This window comes from Panthera pardus, unplaced genomic scaffold, assembly GCF_024362965.1.
Source record: "Panthera pardus isolate Hobbes unplaced genomic scaffold, ASM2436296v1 HiC_scaffold_7, whole genome shotgun sequence".
Lineage (NCBI taxonomy): Eukaryota > Metazoa > Chordata > Mammalia > Carnivora > Felidae > Panthera > Panthera pardus.
In genome coordinates this window covers 40,183,698-40,204,372 of record NW_026527002.1, presented here as the reverse complement: position 1 = coordinate 40,204,372, position 20,675 = coordinate 40,183,698, and the positions used below count along the sequence as shown (strand labels likewise).

Sequence of the window (20,675 nt, the reverse complement as noted above, 5' to 3'; positions counted from 1 at the left end):
GCTGATTTATTTTAGGATAGCAATTCATAGTCTTATGATGGCATACTCTATATCACAGGTCGTGTTCAAATGTCAAGGTCAGTAACATTTTTCTCACATAGATTTAGTTTAAACTGCTGTACTTTTAAAATTTTTTAAAAATGTTTATTTTTGAAAGAGACAGAGTGTGAGGGGGAGCAGAGAGAGAGACACACACAGAATCTGAAGCAGGCTTCAGGCTCTGAGCTGTCAGCACAGAGCCTGATGCAGGGCTCAAACTCACGAGCCATGAGATCGTGATCTGAGCAGAAGTCGGACACTTAACTGACTGAGGTACTCAGGCACCCCAAACTGCTGTACTTCTTATAAATCTTGCCCACCTGCCCTTTCAAGATTATCTATCATTTAAAAATATGAAAAACCATATTTTAGGTGAAATGACTTGTCTGAGGACAAGTGGACTCAATATGAACATTGTCTTCATCTAGCATTTCCCATGTAGAGAGTTATCAACTGTGGATCCTGGAATTAGAGAGAGAAGATGGCTTAGAGATCTTTGGGACTGCGCATGATGGGACGAAGTCCAGAAAGCATAACTGGTTTAGTCAAAGTCTCCGTACTGACAGAGATAGGACTGAAGTATACTAGACTGGAAGGCAACAGGTATTCCTGTCTAGTATACTTTCTGCCTATTTCTAATAAACATATGCCTATTAAATATGTATCTCAACTTTGAACTCATTTCTTTCATGAGGAAGAAGAAACAAGTCACAAAGATTTCACTTGTTCTCCATCCGCTTCAGATTCTTTCCTAAACCACTTCTTATTTACAGGACCCCTCAGGACAAACCTAATAACAAGGTTTGTCACTTTATGGACATAAACACGTACGTCATGGAATAAATGATATTTGCCCAAATGGTAGAACTATATAACTAAAAGCCAGGTATGGTCCAGTTAGTCTGGGATACTTGAGTTTGTGCTGTGTGCAAGGCAATTTGCTTTAGGTGTTTTCAGTATTTCAGTTCTTGAGGCTTACCATCTGGAGGCAAACAGACACCCTTCTTTGGTGTTATGATTTTTGCCTGGGAAGGTTTTATGTGCACGCCCAACTGGCCGACTGGGAAAGGACCATGGAGTCCGTGTGGTGTATCCCTTCCCCCAAGGCAGGTAACTCCACTCCATACCCCAGACTTATTGCCATGAGTCATCTATAGAAAGATCTGAATGACAAGTAGCCACTATTATTTAGGCAGCTCTAAATTATCATAATGTTCTTCCCTCTCTTAAGCTGAAATCTATTGTTTTTTAGCTTCCATTTATTGATCCTAATTTGTACTTAGAAGTCATATGGATGTTAACTCCATCTTCCATGAGACAAATAGTTGAAGAGAGCTATCGTGGTCCTGGTTAAACTTCTCCCCAGTTCCTTCTATTTTTCTTCCTGGGACAGCTCTAGATCCTTCAGCATCATCACCCTCCAAACAGCCCAATTCATCGGGCCCCTGAGAACCAGGTACATCGAGAACTAGACACAATACCGTGCGTTAGATGTGGGCAGCACATTAGAGGACCGTTTCTTCCTTTATTTTGGGATTGTGGGTACTCAACTAATGTGGCCATAAATTGTATTAACAACCTCATCCCAATGTTGTTCCGTATTGTGCTTGTTGGCCTGTTGAAAGCATTACTCTTTTTTTCTGGAACACTGTTGTCGGGTCAGTTCTCCTCCTCTGGATTTGCGTATCTACACTTGCCTTGGGTGTACTACAGAAGCATTCAAATAAGCAAAACATGCCACATTAATTCGTTTTGTGGTTGTCACAATAATAATTCAATCACAATGGTGTGCTACACTCATTGTGCGCTTAACCTCTCCCAGGTAACTAACCAGGATTATCTCCTTCAATCCTTACAATGGCTCTCTTGAGAGAGGTGTTATCCAGTTTTACAGATGAAGAAGAGGCTCATAGAGGTTGAAGCTTGGGCTTACAGTCACACACAAAGAAAATGGAGGATTCAGATATAGATGCCTCAGAATTCAAAGCTTTTGCTCGGAGCTACAATTCTGCTCTGCCTCTTTATCTCAGCATACAAAAAACCCAAAAATGTGGCTAAATGAGGGCTCTTCCCACAGATGTATAGTACTTAAGGAGAGCAGACAGAATTGGAGAAATTGGTTTGGGATTCTGTTTGGGTTAGGGTCTAAGATAGATACTCTGCAGCATAAAATCTCATAACCCTTTACCTCCTGAGGGTCAGAGGGAAAATGACCTAGTAACGTACAAAGTAACATTGAAAATGTCCATTTCATGAGTCTCCCTGGCAGCTGGGCTCCTATGACAGAGGCAGCTGAAGAGGATACATGGAATGACACCCAAATATTTATTAAAACATTGGGAATCAAAGTGCCATGCAAACACTAGGCTACAATTATTTCTGTCAGAGCAGACTTGAGAAGAAAGTTCAAAAATGACACAAGGGGAAAAAGAGCTCTATGATTTGTTTTTAAACTATTTTTTTAATGCTCTGGTAGACTAAACAGCTGTTTTTTTTCCTGCTGCATCAGTTCTGTCCCTCAGCAACTCACAGCAAGAGTGGCTGCAAAAGAAAATGACCAATGTGAAAGCATGATCAGAATAATGGCCAACTCCCAGCAAGGAACAGACCTTTCCCAAATGGGATGAGGGCTTTGGCTTTGGGTTCTGAGCTTGGTGTCTCCTCCCCCTACTATATAACAGTCCTTTGAAACAGTATGACACGATGGCTTTGAGAGAGACTCCAGAAAATGAGAAATGTTCATTGCATGGAACCACATTTAGCTAGCTAAAACTAAAACAAAATGCAATCTTACTCTGGTTGCTGCAATGAGGAAGGCCAAAGCCAGGAATTAGATGGAAGCAAGCTTTTTTCTTGCTTTGTATTTTTTACTCTAAACAATCCTTTCTTTACTGTTGGTCAGTTCTGTCAAATGGCTGATCCAGGACCTCTGTAAATGAGGTTGCTCCTGCCACAGGGCCTTTGCACATATCTTTCCTTCTATCTGGACATCTTCACCATCATTCCTACCTCATCATCCTGGCTGACTTATGCTAATCTTTCATGTCTTGGCTGAAATGTCCTATCCACGTTTTGTGTTCTTGTACCTTGTAGATTTTCTTTTTAGTGCTTGTGACAGGCAGAATAATGGCCCCCAAAGATGTCTACATCCTCATTCCCAGAACTCGTAAATATATTACCTTACATGGTAAGAGGGTCTTTGCAGATATGATTAAGGATTTTGAGTTGGGCATTATTGGGTGGGCCCAGTGTAATCACAGGAGTCTCTATATATTTAAATATAAATATTAATATATGCATATGCATGTATTTAAATATATGTAAAGTATACATGTCAGTATATGTAAATATATATTTAAATATAAATATTGTCTGTCTTTCTCTCTCTCTCTCGCTCTCTCTCTCTCTCTCTCGCTCTCTCTCTCTATATATATTATAAGTAGTTTCCACACCCAACATGGGGCTTGAACTCACAACCCCAGGATCAAGAGTCACATGCTCCACATCAAGAGTTCTTGTGCTTCACCAACTGAGCCAGCCAGTGACCCCTCACAGGAGCCAGGCGCCTCTTATAAATAAGAGAAAGGCAGGAAAATGTCCCAACGAGTCTCCATTTGGGGAGATTTGTAAAGGAGGAATTACATACTCTGGATAATGGTTTGATTTTTTTTAACGGATTTAAATGAAAATGTGTATTTCATTAAAATGAGGGGAGAGAGATTCCATAATCATTAGGTAATTCGTTTTTTGTTTCCCCCTTAGGCATGACCTGTTTCATGACCCTCTATCTAGGAGATCGATGAAAGTGTGTTTCTATTTTTAGCATTCAGTTCCCAAACCTGAGCTGAAAACCTCAGCACTACATATAGAGTAGTACACGTTATCATCTGAGCACGCGCAGTCCCCGGATGGGACAGTGGAAACGAGGAGGGGTGCAGAGGTAGCGAAGAGAGGGGAGAAGCACGACTTTCTCTGGGCTCGGCAGCCCCCAGCCTGCACGCTCTTTGAAAACCGGGGAAGGGTTTAGTGTGCGCTCTACTGCCATCTGCTGCCAGCCGTGGCTTCAAACACTGAGTAAAGACTCATGGTTTAAAATACAAAGAAATCCAGTGGAAAGTTACAGATTAAGACTGATCCCCTCTACTTTCTATCAGACACATAGCATGAAAGTTCATTTGCTCCATATCGTTAGGAACACTTGGTGTTTTAATTTTTGTAATTTTAGACATTTTTGTGATTCTGCCATGATATCTCACTGATTTCATCTTGCATTCTCAGGATGACTAAGGTTGAGCCCTTTGAAAAAATATTAATTTTTATTAAATACAAGAACTAATGCCCCTCTTAGCCTGTTCGGGGATCAAAGCCGCAACATCAGTGCTGTTAGTGCCACTCTACCCAACTGAGATAACCATCCACCTAACTGAACATTTTTCATCTGTGCTTATGATCCTTCAGAAATCCTCTTTTGAGAGATGCATACTGCAGTCTTTTGCCCATTTTCCTTTTGGGTTTGTTAGTCTTTTCCTTACTGAGTTGATGAGTTCTTTATTCTGGATGGAAGTGCCTTGTCAGATAATATGTTTCGAAATTTTTTTCACATGGAGGCTTGCCTTTTCATTCTTACAATTGTACCTTTTGATGAACAGAGTTCCTAATTTCAATGTAAATTGCAAATTTACATTTGCATTTAATGGAAATATATGTAAGTGCAAATTTAATGTAAGTTGTAAAGTCCAACTTACCAATGTTTTCCTTTAAGGTTAATCTTTTCTGGGTCTAAAGAAATCTTGGCCTACAGCAAAGTTATGAATATATTGTCCTGTGTTACCATCTAGAGGCTTTAGCATTTAACCTTTCACATTTAGATCTACAATCTACCTGAAATTGATTTTTGTGTAGGTGTGACATAGGGGTAAGGATTCTAGTTTTTTTTTTTTCTGTTGTGATATTCAATAGACCATTGAAAAAACACCCTGTCCTCACTGCAATGCATGCCATAGATCAAGTGACTGTGGGTGTGTGGGTCTGTTTCTATATTTCATTCCAGTGGTCATTTGTTTATCCTGGGAAGATCCACAGCCATGTCTTTTTTTTTTTTTTTTTTTTTTTTTTTGGTAACAATCATGATAATAAATGCGAAGTTATTTTTAAAGCCCACAGACTGCTCTGTGTTGGGCAGTTTGTCCACCACTACTTCTAGCACTCTCCACAATGTCACAGTGTCCTAAGGCCGGCCCCAGAGAGACTAACCCGGGTCTTTCTTTCAGAATTAAATATGAATAGGACTTACTACTGCCACCTCTACTACTACATGGTAACACTGGCATAGTATTAGCTACGTGCCAGGCAGTCTCCTAAGCACTGTATACTCAGTAACTCATTCAATCTTCCCTGAAACTCTATGAGGTAGGTACTATTATTCCCTCTTACGGAGCAGGAAATTTAGTCACAGGGAGGTAAGTAACTTGCTCCGAATCATTCAGCTAGAAAGAGCCAGAAGTTGAGTACGGTGAGTTTGGCTCCAGATTCTGTTGTCAACCACTACCCTTTGCTGCTGGTCTTATAAGCAATGCTTTTTTTTTTTTTTTTTTTTTTTTAAATGAAACATGATATGCCAGGCAACAGACAGCAGAAGCACCAGTCTCCTAGCCCATGGACCACCAAGTACTCCAGGGCAATTTGACTGTGGAAGACGATCCTTTCATGCACCCTCTGTCCATTCATTCACTCTTTGGGGTAAAATATTCAGCCGGTAAGCTTAGCTTGGTTGAACTTTTTATACACTGTGGCGTGATGTAAAAATCTTTCATGATACAGCTCCTATTTTCCCTTCCAACCTCATCTCCTTCTAAAACCCCCAAATGTACTGTTCTGTGTTCTTTTACGTGATGGTCAGGTGGGGCCACAAGAAGAGACACAGGAGAGGCTCAGGAAAACAGAAGTTCTTATACTCACGGTCTTACAAACAAGAGCGTGCCATACCGTGCAGGCACCCACGTCACACGGAGCCACATGGGGAAGCACCAGTGCTGGTCAGGAGGCAGAACTAGAGCAAGGGGAGAGCCTAGGCCCCAGCCTTTATCCGTCTCTGTATTTCTGCAGGAAAGGCAAGGCAGGCCAGGGTAAACAGGATTGGCTAGCTGAAATAATTACTGTGGGCTCTAAGCTGTGGGGTGCTCTTTAGTTGCCTGGTACTTGGTCCTGAGATGATTAAGGCAGGATATTGCTTCCTGGGCATGTATGAGCCAGATAGGGGTATGGATCTGGATTGGTTAGTCTATATGTCAAAGCAGGCAACTTGCTATGCCCTTTGCTGAAATTCAAATCCCAGAAAAAATAGCCAGAAAAAAAATTTAAGATGTCAAAACATCATAACATACAGAAAAATTTAAAAATATAAAGAATACACATATTCTGTATTCCAACTACCTGTAGTGCCCAAATGCTATGTTTCTTCATCTCAGAGTACACACTGTTTCTTGCTTTGATTGCCCTTGTCTTGTTAATCTTTAAATTTTAGATTAAATACCACTTTTCTCAGGTAAAATTCTAATGACAGCAGATGCACAGTTAAGAGCTTTCCCATCACACCCTGGTGGCTGTAGCACTTTTCAGTTCCCTGCAATTATTGGTTAACACACCTATTTCCTCTACCAGTTCTAAGACCCTCCTGAGAGGCTGTGGAGTGGGAAGAGTAGAAATACTATTTGAATGAATAAATGAATAAATTAAATTCCTGCTTCCAAATATTCCACTCTCTTCCCTTTTTCCTTTCTTTCTCTTTTTTTCTTTTCTTTCTTTCTTTCTTTCTTTCTTTCTTTCTTTCTTTCTTTCTTTCTTTCTTTCTTTCTTTCTTATGCTTATTTATTTATTTTGAGAGAGAGAGAGAAAAGAGAAAGAGAGAATGTGCAGGGAAGAGGCAGAGAGAATCCCATGCAGGCTCCATGCTCAGTGCAGAGCTTGATGCGAGGCTCGATCCCATGACCGTGAGATCATGACCTGAGCTGAAACCAAGAGTTGGATGCTCACCCGACTGAGCCATCCAGGTGCCCCTCTTCCCTCTTTTCTAATCTGTACCATGAACCGTGTCTAAACATGGTGTGATGACACTTCCTTCTTGCCTTTCACTGATGGCTCTACTAGGGAGGGCCTCTTCCTGGTGAGGCTGGGGTCAGTTCCTGGTCAGTTCCTGAGATCAGTAATCTGGGTTTTAATATTATGGAAATAATTTATTAGCAAGATAGAAAATATATTTGGAGGCAGGTGTTTTAAACTAAAAATTATAAAAATTCTAGTGTACATAGTTTCCTGTTGTGTTTATCATTAAGATAAGGAATGAATCCTCACAACAAGTGGAAAACAAAGGGTATTATTTCCATTGTAGAGAGGCAGACTAAAGCTCAATGATGTCAAATGACCTGGTTTAAGGTCCCAAAGCCAGTAAGTGACAGAGGCACTCAAATTCTCATTTGAATCCGGGGCTTCTGTTACTAAATCTGGAGCATTCTCCATTAAGTCATACTGTTCCTTGACTTCTATTTATTTCCCCTCAGCTTTTATTTGTCAATATTTATAGGCAACAAAAAAGGATACATATTTCGTACCTGCAAGCACTGAGTTAGTGGTCATTCTGAATGCCTCTCAATCTAGTAACCAGTAAAGCCTTCCCAAAAGGGTTTGTTAGGACAGCAGTGCCAGAGAAATGAGCAAATATAAACATCTCATAACAGAGACTGGTCTGCAGAACTGTCAGGGACCCATGCATTTTCTAAGTAGGATACTAAGCACACAGCAGCTTGTAAAGAACCTCCAGGTAAACCTAGAGTTTGCTTCAGTATGAAATGATGAGGAGACTTATCAAATGTTTCTAGGTAATCAGTAAAACTGGGGATGTAACATGACAAGTACCGTAAATTGGTGCCACAGAAACCGACATAAGATTATAGAGCTAATGGAAAATTAGGCACCTGATCATAAAATTTAAATTGTGGCAATGTAGACAAAGGAATCAACAGCATATGAAGATCTGAACACATTTTTATGTATCTAACAAAAGTAAAAAGCAACACTGTATAAAACTAGTATAGAAAAATGATGTTTTAAAATGTTTTTTCTCTGTTTTAATTTATTAGGTGAGCCGACTCACCTATTGTCTGAAATTCCCATTTTCAAACATTCACATAAATATTAACTTCTCATGTGTGCAATGAGAGTTAAATTTCTTTCATATGCTTCTGAGCAAGTGGTTTTAAAAATCCAGGCTATTACATTTGTTTCTCTTTACAGGTTTTATAAAGGCATTCCTGTACTTTGACCCTTCAAAAACTAGTTTCAAATACTTGAAATACTTCAAATACTTCTTAGCCCTACTTCTTTCTCCTCAGTCATTCTTAAAACTCAAAGAAATGTAAAAGATTCAACTTTGGCAAAGGCTGGGGACCCCTGTCGCAATAGTATTGTATATTCCTAAATGTTATTTCATGAAATACACATTAATCAAACAGGAAACAGAGACAACAAATGTTTTATTCCATATTTTCAATTAAAAAATAGAAACAATATTTACATAACATTGTATTTATGTATTTACACAGCATCAACATAGAAGGCAGTAAGAAATGATGGTTTGTGGGTTAATGATCATTATACTTGAAACATAAGATGACTTTCAAGTATACAGTATACAATGAAAAGGATTATTGAAGAGTATTTTAAAGAAAAAAACTCATGTCATGGGAAATTATTACTACATGGTTCAGAATCTACATTAAGTATATTTTGGATCCTAATTTTTTTTCCTTATTTAAAAAAAATACAAGTGTACTGATTTATGAAGCCTAAGTTTGCTTTCAATAAATCATCTTGTCAATATAGCATGATAAATTTACAGTTCATTATTTATAATCTTTAAATATAATGGAAGAGCAAAACTTGGGAGTGCTCTTAAAATGTAATTTTTAAAATATATGAAAAACTATATTGGGGAAAATGTCACACATTATAGCTTTGTTTTAAATGTAAATGATAGTTAAGATATATACACGCTTTACGGGAAAGATCTCCTGACCTAACAATACAGGTATACAAAGGAATGAATATATACCATCTCATGAGATGCCTATTAATCCAAGAGTGAATTAGTCCATTGCCAAACAGGGTGAGAAATTAAAATCAGACCAATTGAGTCAGCAATATACAATTTCAAATTTCTAAGTACTTGAAAATAGTTTTCAACATTTATTTACCATAACGTTAAGTAAAAACCAGAAACTGCTAAACTGAAAACTAGCCTTGAACTTGGAACTAAGTAATTTTGTCAATGTGAGAAAATGTAGGCAAATCCCAGTTTATAAAATTATCTACAGAGACAAATGATGGGGACTGCTTTCATTACCATTGCAAAGTGTTATGCTGACAGCAACACGTAGATTTCCTTTGCCCTGCTGTCAGTTTATCTACTTTATGAACTGGTGAATTAAATACCACCACAAATGGGAAAACAACATTCTTCATTATATCACACTACATATTCACAAAGAAGTTATGTATCCACAAATTATAAAAATAAATCTTTCTTTAGATTAGAAAACAAAGAAAAATAGAATAATTTGTATTAAAAGTTTTAAAAACTTTGGCAAACTAACCTGATGATCATGACTGTTTTTGCCACAGCTATGTTGTCTTTGAAGTTATTCACAAAATTAAATCAGAAATCTTTGATCCACTAATGTTTTGGATGCCAAATTCTTCTGTCCTACTGTATTACGTATAAATCTAAAAATCTGGATAAATATTAAAACAATTTTTATTAATGAAATTTTATATACAGAAAGAATGAAAACAATATACAGAAAGAAAATGAAATATGTATAACCAATTAAAATATCTAAATTAAACTAGCTAATTTTCTCAACTATTTATTTTCATGTATTGGGCATCTGAGCCATGGTGATATACAAAATTATTTCAAGACTCTTTATCATCTTTCATAATACCAAAGAAGTGTATATTTCTATTTAGACTATGTTTTAATGAATTAATAATACAAATTTTCTCATGTTCATAGAAATTCACTGTCAAATATGTTGCAAGACATCTTACCTCTAGCTCTAAAAGCTACAGAAACATCAACAGAACTGTTAGGGACAGAATTTGTAATTTTAGATCTCTGTCAAAGACTAAGAAATTATGTATTACTAACTCATATACTTCCTTGGATATAATGGGGGAATATTTGAGTGACATTAATAACATTTCCAGAACAAATTTGTCATTTCTTAAAATCTTCATTTCAGGCTCCAAAGCAGTTGTTTTTTTATTCACACAGGTGGAAAATGCATGAGAGTTACCATAAGGGGGCTGTTCTGGGGCTGAGTCCTGAGCTAGATCACCCTAGCTTGCCTTTTTGTTATGTTAACATCTGGTGCTGAGGATGAATGGAACTCTAATTATCTCTACTTTTTTTTTTTTTTTTAATTTCAAGTTTTTATTTAAATTCCAGTTGGTTAACATATATGGTAAATTTTGTTTCAGATTCTAATTACTGCCGCTTCTGGCATCTAGAAGATCAGCAATTTGAATATCTTCCTACTGGATTCCTTTTACATTTGCTCAAACAACTTATGCCCTCCACAAGACCCCAGTATTTCATTGATCCTGAAGGAGAGGGCTGAAATATTTCTTCTTTTTTTTTTTTTTGGTAGGAATAATCACATTCTAAACCTTTATAAATTCCTTGTGAAAGTAGATACTGTTAGTCTCTGCTATAAAATACTTCCAACATATTTTTTAAAAAATTATTTAAAAAAAATATTTGTTTTAAAGTTTATTTATTTATTGGGCGGGGCGGGGGGGGGGGGAGCGGGGGGAGTGGTGGTGCAGAGCCCGATGTAGGGCTTGAACTCACAAACTGTGAGATCATGACCTGAGCCAAGATCAAGAGTCAGACGCTTAATGGACTGAGCCACCAGGGGCCCCATCCAATATAGTTCTTTTAAAAGAAATCCAGTAAAAAATTTTACAGTTACCTCTTGTTGTAGGTATGTAAGGAAGGCTGCTAGAACAAAATTTTGGCAAGCCAAATCCACAACACAGAAGAACAGCACATCAAAAATAAGAAGAGTGGCTTCATTTCCATAATACAGGACACTGCTGAAAGAATATCCTTCATCTATTAAAAAAAAAAAAAGCAATTTATAAGATATAAATTAGAAACTGCAAAATGGAATAAATTTTGGTGATAAAGTTTGGATATTTAAAAACAGCACAATAGAAACTAGCTGCTACTTGTAATACTTCATTGCTTTAAAAAAATAAACAAACGGTATTAAAATTAAAAATTGCTAATCTCAAAGATTAGTCAAGGAATTCTGCTTATAAAAAGCAATTTTAACATTTGTACCAAAGGTTGGTCATTGCTTGTAATATAAGTGTATCGTCAATACCTCTCAAAGACCAGGTAATTAATATCCCTTATTTGTTTATATAACTAAAGCCCAAAGAATCTTAGATTCTTCAAGATAGAGGAAGTTAAAAAAAAAAAACAAACCAAACCAGCAAGGACTGAATAGTGCATAGTGTGCTATAATTTGCGTCTTAAATAGGTTGCGTCTTAAATAGAGCAGAACTCTAAGGTTCTGCTCTAAGACCTCTCTCTCTTTTTTTTTTTCTTCCCCTCACTCCACAAGGAGGGGTTTGTTCTTTTTGGGATGTAAACACCCTTTTAAGATTCTGATGAAAGCTACAGACCCTTTCACCAGAGTGGGAAGAAAGTACATATATACAAATCTGGCACATAATTTCAGGGAGGTCCGGGGAACCAGCAAAGCTGTTCATGGATATCCAGTTAGGAACTCTGATACAAGGGGATGCCTGGCTTGCTGGTAATGTTCTTTTTTGATCAGGGTGCTAGTTACAGGGATATATTCAGTTTGTGAAAACTCACTCCCCTTTATTCTATATTCTTACAAAATATGGACTTCTGTATATATATTATACTTGCATATGTATTTAAACAAATAAACAAGCCTGCTCTGTATGCTCTTCCCGGGTGTTCTTTCACTGACATCGCTCCAGCAATGCCCTCCTTTGATGAGACTCCCAGCTATTGTGTGTCTTTCCTTTCTCCTGAGATCCAGTTTATTACATTTAATACCTCACTGGACATTTCCTCTTAGTTGTCCAGAAAGTACCGCAAGATACGACATATTCAAAACTAAATTTAGGGGCACCTGGGTGGCTCAATCAATTAAGCATCTGACTTCGGCTCAGGTCATGATCTCACAGTTCGTGAGTTCAAGCCTTGCGTCGGGCTCTGTGCTGACAGCTCGGAGCCTGGAGCCTGCTTCGGATTCTATGTGTCCCTCTCTCTCTGCCCTCCCCTACTTGCACTCTCTTTCTCAAAAATAAACATTAAAAAAATTTAAAAGAAAACCTAAATTCATCTTCTTTCCCTCCATCTGCATTCTTTTAGTGAAAAGCATCACCACCAACCACTTAGTCATACAAGCTGGAAATCTGGATAATTTTTTACTACTCTCTCTCCCTTACCTGTTTTTTTTCCTCTTATTATCTCTGACAATCCTTTCTTCTTCTTTATCCCCATCATTACTGCTGTAGCTCATATTCTCATCATCTCCCAGTGAAGATGAAGATGAAGATGAAGATGACTGTATTGTTATTACAAATAGTAACATGACTATGCTGGGAGCCATCCCATACCAGGCACTGATGCCTACCAGGCTTTTCACACATGATAACACAGGTATAAATACAACCTTAACACACTTTACTATTGCCAGAGTAGTAGAAATCTACCATCAGATTTGCTTAACACTTTTTGATGGCGTCCATGTTCATTAGCAGTGGTTTCCAAATTGTTTTGATCATGGATCCCTATCAGAACGAAGTGTTAAGCATGCATTCCACAATAGGTATATTTTATTAAATACTACTATATATTATAAATTCTTTAAAATACAAATTAAAAATGACCGAATTGCAAACATACAAATAGACATTTTAATGTTTTTTCTCATACCTCCACGGATCAACCACATCTCTTGTGAGGCAAAAATTGAAAAGATGTATATACATATTTTGGAAACAACTGCTCTATAGGATAAAGTAAAACTCCTCAGGATGTCAGACAAGGATTTTGGGATTTGATCATCACCCTCTTTATCTTTCATGCACTCCTACTATGTCCCACTTCATACCAGGCTTCAACAATAAAATTCAATAAAATTCATAAGTACTGAATGCCCTTTGCCCCTTCTGTACAAATGTCTTTGCCTCTCTTCCCCTGACATTCCTGTTTGACAACAGTAACTTTTTTTGTTTAAGATGCAATTCAAAGTTTTCCATGTTGCTTCTTCTGGCTCAACTCCATGCCTGGTTAGATATTCCACTATCCTTTCTGTACTTGGTATATCCTGTGCCTGCAGAGCCTTCCATCCCAGCATCACCCCACTCATACATTTGAGATGCCCATTAGTCTGTGTATCTGTGTATCCTGGGACTGGCACAACACATAATGCCCAATACTGCCTGAATAAGTGACATCTAGGCCAGGACACAGGTTATATCATTTCCATTCTAATGAACCCATATAAGAGGTTATCAGCCACATTAAAAGTGACATATATACCACATTTTTAAGATAAGAAACCAGGTTTAGGCACCATTCCTGTCGCAGATAGCTGTGATTTTTAAGAATTTGGATAAAATAAAAAATTAAATGTTAAAACTAATCACGAATGTTATTCTTCTTTAAGTGTTTCATTAGTTTTCCACTAACTGCAGATTCTCATAAAATCTGAATTTTATGTTCACTCTTGCCACTTTTATTCAACATAGCACTGGAAGTGCTAGAGTAATCAGGCAAGAAAAAGAAATAAAGGGCATCTAAACTGGGTAAGGAAGAAATTAAATGGTCACTATTTGCAGATGACATGATACAACACCCTAGAGCCTCCAACCAAAAACTCTCATAAGTAATAAATGGATTCAGTAAAGTTGTAGGATACAAAATTAATACCTAGAAATCCTCTATACACTAATAATGAAGTAGCAGAAAGAGATATTAAGAAAACAATCCCATTTACAATTGCACCCAAAATAATAAAGTACCTAGAAATAAATAACCAAGGAGGTTATCTGTACTCTGAAAACTATAAAACATTGATGAAAGAAATTAAAGACACCACACACAAATGGAAAGATATTTCATGTTCATGGGTTGGAAGAATTAATATGGTTAAAATGTTCATACTACCCAAAGCAACCTAAAGATTCAATGCAATTCCTAACAAATTACTAACAGCATTTTCACAGATCTGGAACAAATAATACTAAAATTTATATGGAAACACAAATAGCCAAAGCAATCCTGAGAAAGAAAAAAACAAAGCTGGAGGTAGCACAGTTCCAGATTTCAAGATATACTACAAAGCTGTTGTAACCAAAACAGTATGGTACTGGCACAAAAACAAGACACATAGATCAACATAACAGAATAGAGAGCCCAGAAATAAACCCATGCCTATATGGTCAATTGTTCTATGACAGAGAAGGCAAGAATATACAATGAGGAAAAGACAATCTCTCCAATAAATGGTGCTGGGAAAACTGGACAGCTACATGCAAAGAAAGAATGGAACTGGACCACTTTCTTACACCATACACAAAAATAAAAACTCAAACGTATCAAAGACCTAAATGTGAGACATGAAACCACAGAACTCCTAGACATAGACAGTAATTTCTTTGACATTGACCATGGCAAATTAAAAAAATTTTTTAAATGTTTTATTTATTTTTGAGACAGAGAGAAACAGAGCATGAGCAAGGGAGGGGCAGAGAGAGAGGGAGACACAGAATCTGAAGCAGGCTCCAGGCTCTGAGCTGTCAGCACAGAGCCCGACGTGGGGCTCGAACTCACAAACCACAAGACCATGACCTGAGCCAAAGTTGGATGCTTAACCAACTGAGCCACCCAGGCACCCCTGACCATGGCAAAATTTTTAAGGAGACATATATATGTCTCCTCAGGCAAGAGAAATAAAGGCAAACATAAACTATTGGGACTACATCAAAATAAAAAAGCTTTACATAGTGAAGGAAGCAATCAACAACATAAAAAAACAACGTACTGAATGGGAGAAGATATTTGCAAATGACATACCTGAAAAGAGGTTAATACCCAAAATACATAAAAACTTAACTCAATACTTAAAAAAAAAAATCCCATTTAAAAATGGGAAGAGGACCTGAAAGACATTTTCCCAAAAAAGACATACAGATGGCCAACAGACACATGAAATGAAGTCCAATGTCACTAATCATCAGGAAAATGCAAACCAAAACCACAATGAAAACCTTACACCTGTCTGAATGGCTAAAATTAAAAACACAAGAAATAAGAAGTGTTGATGAGGATGTGGAGAAAAGGGAACTCTTGTGCATTGTTGGTGGGAATGTAAATTGGTACAGCTACTGTGGAAAACAGTATGGAGGTTCCTCAAAATTTTAAAAATAGAAATGCCATATGATGCAATAATTCCACTACTGGTCATTTACCCAAAGAAAATAGAAACACTAATTTGGAAATATAGATGTACCCCTATGTTTATTGCAGCATTATTTACGATGACCAAGATATCAAAGCAGCCCAAGCATCCATTCACAGATGAATGGATAAAGAATACACAAATAGATATATATATTCACACACACAGTGGAATATTAGCCATAAAAAATGGAATGAGATCTTGCCATATGCAACATGGATGGATGTAGAGGGTGTTATGCTAAGTGAAGTAAGTCAGACAGAAAAAGATAAATACCACATGATTTCATTTATATGTGTAATCTAAAAAACAAAACAAATGAACAAAAAGCAGAATCTGATGGTCGGCAGGGGTAAGGTGGAGGGGAGTACATATGGGTGGAGGAGGTGGGAGACACAGGCTTCTAGTTATAGAATGAATAAGTCACAGGAATAAAAGATACAGCATAAGGAATGTAGTCAATGGTACTATAACAGCATTGCATAGTGACAGATGGCAGCTACACTTGTGGTGAGCATAACACAACATACAGATTTGTTGAATCACTATGTTGTATACCTGAAACTAATGTAACATCATGTCAGTTATACTCAAATTTAAAAAACCTGAATTTTATGTGTTTTACTATCTCTTTCATGTCTACCACTGATTTTGAAATTGTTTTTTTACTTTCTTACAGAATAATGATCTTTTTTTGTATCACACACGCACACACGTGTGTGTGCGTGTGTGTGTGTGTGTGTGTGTGTGTGTGTGTGTGTGTATTTAAGTAGGCTTCACATCCAGCACAGAGCCCAGTGCAGGGCTTGAACTCACGACCCTGAGATCAAGACCTGAGCTGAGATGAAGAGTTGGACACTTAACTGACTGAGCCACACAGGCGCCCCTTTTATACTTTTGTTTCCTGCTATATGACATAATAAAATGGAACCTAGCAAACTACTATAATACTGTGAAGTTAATTAAGTTCATTACATTTCCTTTGTTTTTATATAAAATTATAAAAGCAAAACAAATAACCACAAGTACTTTTTTTTCAAACTTTGAAAACAGTAATCAAGTTTAGCAAAGGCCATTTGTAGGATACCATTGTAAAAGATGCTTTTTTCCATTGGTTCCATGAATTCCATTCCAAGAATTCTTTCAAGAAGCAATTTGTCTTTTATAAAGTAGTCCATTTCCTTATGAACCTAATATAAAAAGACAAAGTTATTTCAAAAACAGCAGTGAAATGTTTCCAAATTAATGTAAAATCAGGAAGAGAGAAAATGAAAAATGAATAGTAAGGAAAATAATGTTCTTTAAAAAGATGGATTTTACTACACTGGGCTTTGTAACAAAGTTTTTCTTTAGAAATGTTTAAAATTTTAAATGTCTGTAGTAGTATTTAGGGCTAGATATACTTAAAATCAACTTATAACAAGCTTTTCAGGAATACAACCACAGCATATCTCTGTAATAAATAATATAGTAATACTTCAGTAACTAGCTGACACAATTGCAGTATAGACATACTTCAAGGGAATTATCATTATGCTAGTAGCGATATAAAATGTCATTTTATTTTAATATAACCTAACTCTGTCTTTAAGCCACAGTATTAATTTTGACAGGCAAAAAAAGAAGGGTTCTAAGTCCACTGACTTAGTTAACTAAAGAAATCACTGACATTCCTGGTTAACTTTTTAAGAATTATATTTTGCTTCTAGTTTAAATATAAATGCTGACATACATACATGATCGATGAAAGAGCCAAGAAATTTATTCATAGTATGATATGCTTTTATACTCTGCTCAAATGTACTTGCCGATGAACTCAATAGTCTGGCAGGGCCATTTTTCTAATGTGAAAGAGACAAAAATAAATGCAACACGTCTTACGTTCTTGGTTTTTAAGTAACATGAAATATTGACAAAATATACCTGAATTGTAATTTATACAAACCCTTGTTAGTGTCTCATGAATTCTGTCATAGTGTTGTCTCATCTGGCTGGAAATTGCAATCTGAAAAGTCTGACCGTCTGTGTTTGGTACCAAACCTCTCTGGCTACACAAGTTTTCCTGAAAAGTTAAAGGATTTAAATAAAGATCATAAAAATTTTGCCTTATCTCAAAAAGAAAATATAAAAATTTTTTTTAAAAAAAAGTTTATTTATTTTTGAGAGACAGAGTGTGAGCGGGGGGAGGAGCAGAGAGAGAGGGAGACAGAATCTGAAGCAGGCTCCAGGCTTTAGGCTCCGAGCTGCCAGCACAGAGCCTGACACAGAGCTCAAACTCACGAACCGCAAGATCATGACCTGAGCCAAAGTTGGACACTTAACTGACTGAGGCACCCCTAAAATTTTTCTTTTTGTTGGTATCACACATTACAAGATTTGGAAGCCAACTGAAATTTTACTGAAACTATATTTGAGACAAAAGAGATTCTGACATTATCTGAGGTTCCCACTCCCCTCCGGGTTTTACTAATTTCTTTGTTGTCATGCCTTTCAGCTCTCTGTATCATCTCCTTTACACTACTTTAAAAAAAATCCATACTAAATTCATTATATATTGATATTGGCTTTATGATTAATTTTATTGCTCTTTAATGCATGCCAAAATGTCTAGTCTTAGATTAACTACTTTCATAATTATAATCTTTTTTGTTTTCTAAAAACTTTTAAAACACTTCCTTAATTAAATGCAATAAAAAGGTAGTGATACATGATTGAACGGTTAATGCCATGGACCAGATATCCATTTCAGGTCTCCTTGACACAGCCTGAATCCTGACAACCATAAACATGTGAAATTTTGCCCTACTCCACCCCTAGCTACTTCCCATCGATGCTTCAAGGTCACCTCAAGTCCTTCTGCTTCCCTTCTCTTGCTTTATTTGCCTATTCCAGAGTTTAATAACCTTCTTCTTTGTCTAAACTTAATCTTCAAACATAACACTTGTTTTTCACAAACTGAAAGGAAGTCTACATGTAGTAAATTTCTCTATTAAAAAACATTTCTTTTTTCCTGATTAAAAAAGCACATGCTATTTGCAGACAATTTATAAAATATGGAGTAGTATAAAAAAGAAAGAAAAGAAAAAAATGACCTATGATCTCAATATTCAGAGATAGAAGTTTTGAACGTATTTCATTTCCAGTCCTTTGTCCAGGGATATACATATAGATGGCATAAAATTGGGATCACACTGATTTCTTTTTCTCTATGTCATTAAATATTCTATAAAACAAGATATTTAACGTCTACCTAAGATTTCACTGTGTAGGAAAACCAATTGATTTAATATATTCTTATTTTTATGTATGTTTTTGGCCTTATAAATAGTCCCTGTGATAAAGACCCTCAACCTAATTAGCTATTCACATTGCTAATTATTTCCTTGAATTAGATTTACAGAATCAGTGAGTAAAAGATAATCAACTCTTAAAAAAACTCTTGGTATATTTACTTCCAAATGCTTTCCAGAAGATTTGTAAAAATTTATTCTTAGACCAGTAGTTTTACGGGTGCCCATTTCACCATGTCCTTGGTACTATTAAGTATTAGCTTTTTTAAAAAAGTTTGCTAATTTGAAGAGGGCAAAAATATTAGTTTTTACATTTATTTATGAGCTATAGATTTTTAAGAGGTTTATTAGTCTCCTGTTCATATATGTATTTAAAAATTGTCATTTTTCCATTGAGGTTTTAACTGTTTGCTTATTGATCTTTATGACTTTCAATATTGATATCAATATCTTTGTAATATTTGCTATGAGAATTTTATCCTTATTTGCTATGTCTTTTATTTATATGATTGTTGGCTAGGTAAATATTCTCCATTAATTAATAAAGTAAAATCAATGAATATTCCGTTTATGATGCTTTCTAATTTTTTTTTTTTTTAATGTTTACTTTTTTGTGTAAACAGGGGAGGGGCAGAGAGAGACAGGGCACAGAGGATCTCAAGCAGGCTCTGTGCTGACAGCAGAGAGCCTGACGTAGGGCTGGAGACCAGGGGCTGTGAGATGATGACCTGAGCTGAAGTCTGACACTCAACGGACTAAGCCACCCAGGTGCCCCTGATGTTTTCTATTCTTTTTGCTTTGAATGTCATCTCCCAATCTCAGATATTCTTTTTTTTTTTACATTTAACTTTTCAATCAGGTGTTAATTTCTAATAGTTAACCAACCAGTTCATTTAACTAAATAAATTGTTTTCTGAGACGTGCTACAATCATGTACTAAATTCATACAAGTCACAGGTCCTTTGGTCAAAAAATCCTTTTAATTTTTCTTCTTAAGTATTTATTTTTCTTTTTAATTTTATTAAGGAAGTGGTCTAATGTACACAGCACAGAGAACAAACAGTAAACCATCCATCACCCAACCCCAAATCTGTAAACAATTCTGTATGTATCTATAATTAATAAGGTCTTAAAAAAACAAACCACCATGCCATTTTCACATGTAATAAAATGAATCATTCCTTAATATAATTTAATATTTAGTCCTTAAATCTCCTAATTTTTCCCAAGGACTTTTTTTTTTATAGTTGGTTTGTTTGGATCAGGATCCAAAGTCTACACATTGTACTTGATTATTTTGTTTCTAAATCTCTTCCTATGTAACAGTTCTCACACCACCCACCCCTCTTCTTTACATGCTCTTGATTTGCTGGAGACACTGGGTCATCTACCTTGTGAGCCATCCTGCATTCTACATATGGCTAATTTCTTCCTATGGTATTATTGAATTTATCCCTCTAGCTCCTCTAATTCCTGTAAACTGGCGGTTAGATCTAGAGGCTTGATTGTATTTAGACTTGATTTTCTTAAGCAAGGATATTTTATGAGTGATACTATGTACTTCCTACTGCATCATAACAGGAAGTTCATAATGTTCGTTTTCCTAATTTTTACTTGTAGTAAGATTGAGCCAGTGTGCTCAGATTGTGTCGACCTGATTCCTTGTTATAAAGCTCCCTGTCAACTTACCCTTAACTGTTTTAGCATCCACTGATGATTGTAACCTATATGCATTAATCCATCAGTCATTACAACATGGTGATTTTCTAAGGTA

The 20,675-nt window shown here is 36.3% G+C and overlaps 1 protein-coding gene across 4 annotated transcripts in view; it reads right to left on the bottom strand.

Annotated features, from left to right (window-relative positions):
- Positions 1-5,653: 5,653 nt before the first annotated feature.
- The window catches only part of TMEM67 (transmembrane protein 67), a 69,870-nt gene continuing 54,848 nt past the window's right edge, over positions 5,654-20,675 (bottom strand). For 2 of the 4 annotated variants that reach the window (XM_019453463.2, XM_019453461.2), the window contains 5 exons: positions 17,557-17,673; positions 17,348-17,452; positions 16,699-16,801; positions 11,070-11,212; positions 8,549-9,824 (listed from right to left, as the gene is read on the bottom strand). In XM_019453463.2, coding sequence (XP_019309008.2) covers positions 9,744-9,824; positions 11,070-11,212; positions 16,699-16,801; positions 17,348-17,452; positions 17,557-17,673 — 549 coding nt within the window. In that variant the 3' untranslated portion in view covers positions 8,549-9,743. Of the gene's footprint in view, positions 6,139-8,548; positions 9,825-11,069; positions 11,213-16,698; positions 16,802-17,347; positions 17,453-17,556; positions 17,674-20,675 lie in introns of those variants that run through there. The other 2 variants (XR_002081115.2, XM_019453462.2) reach the window with 2 other exon arrangements.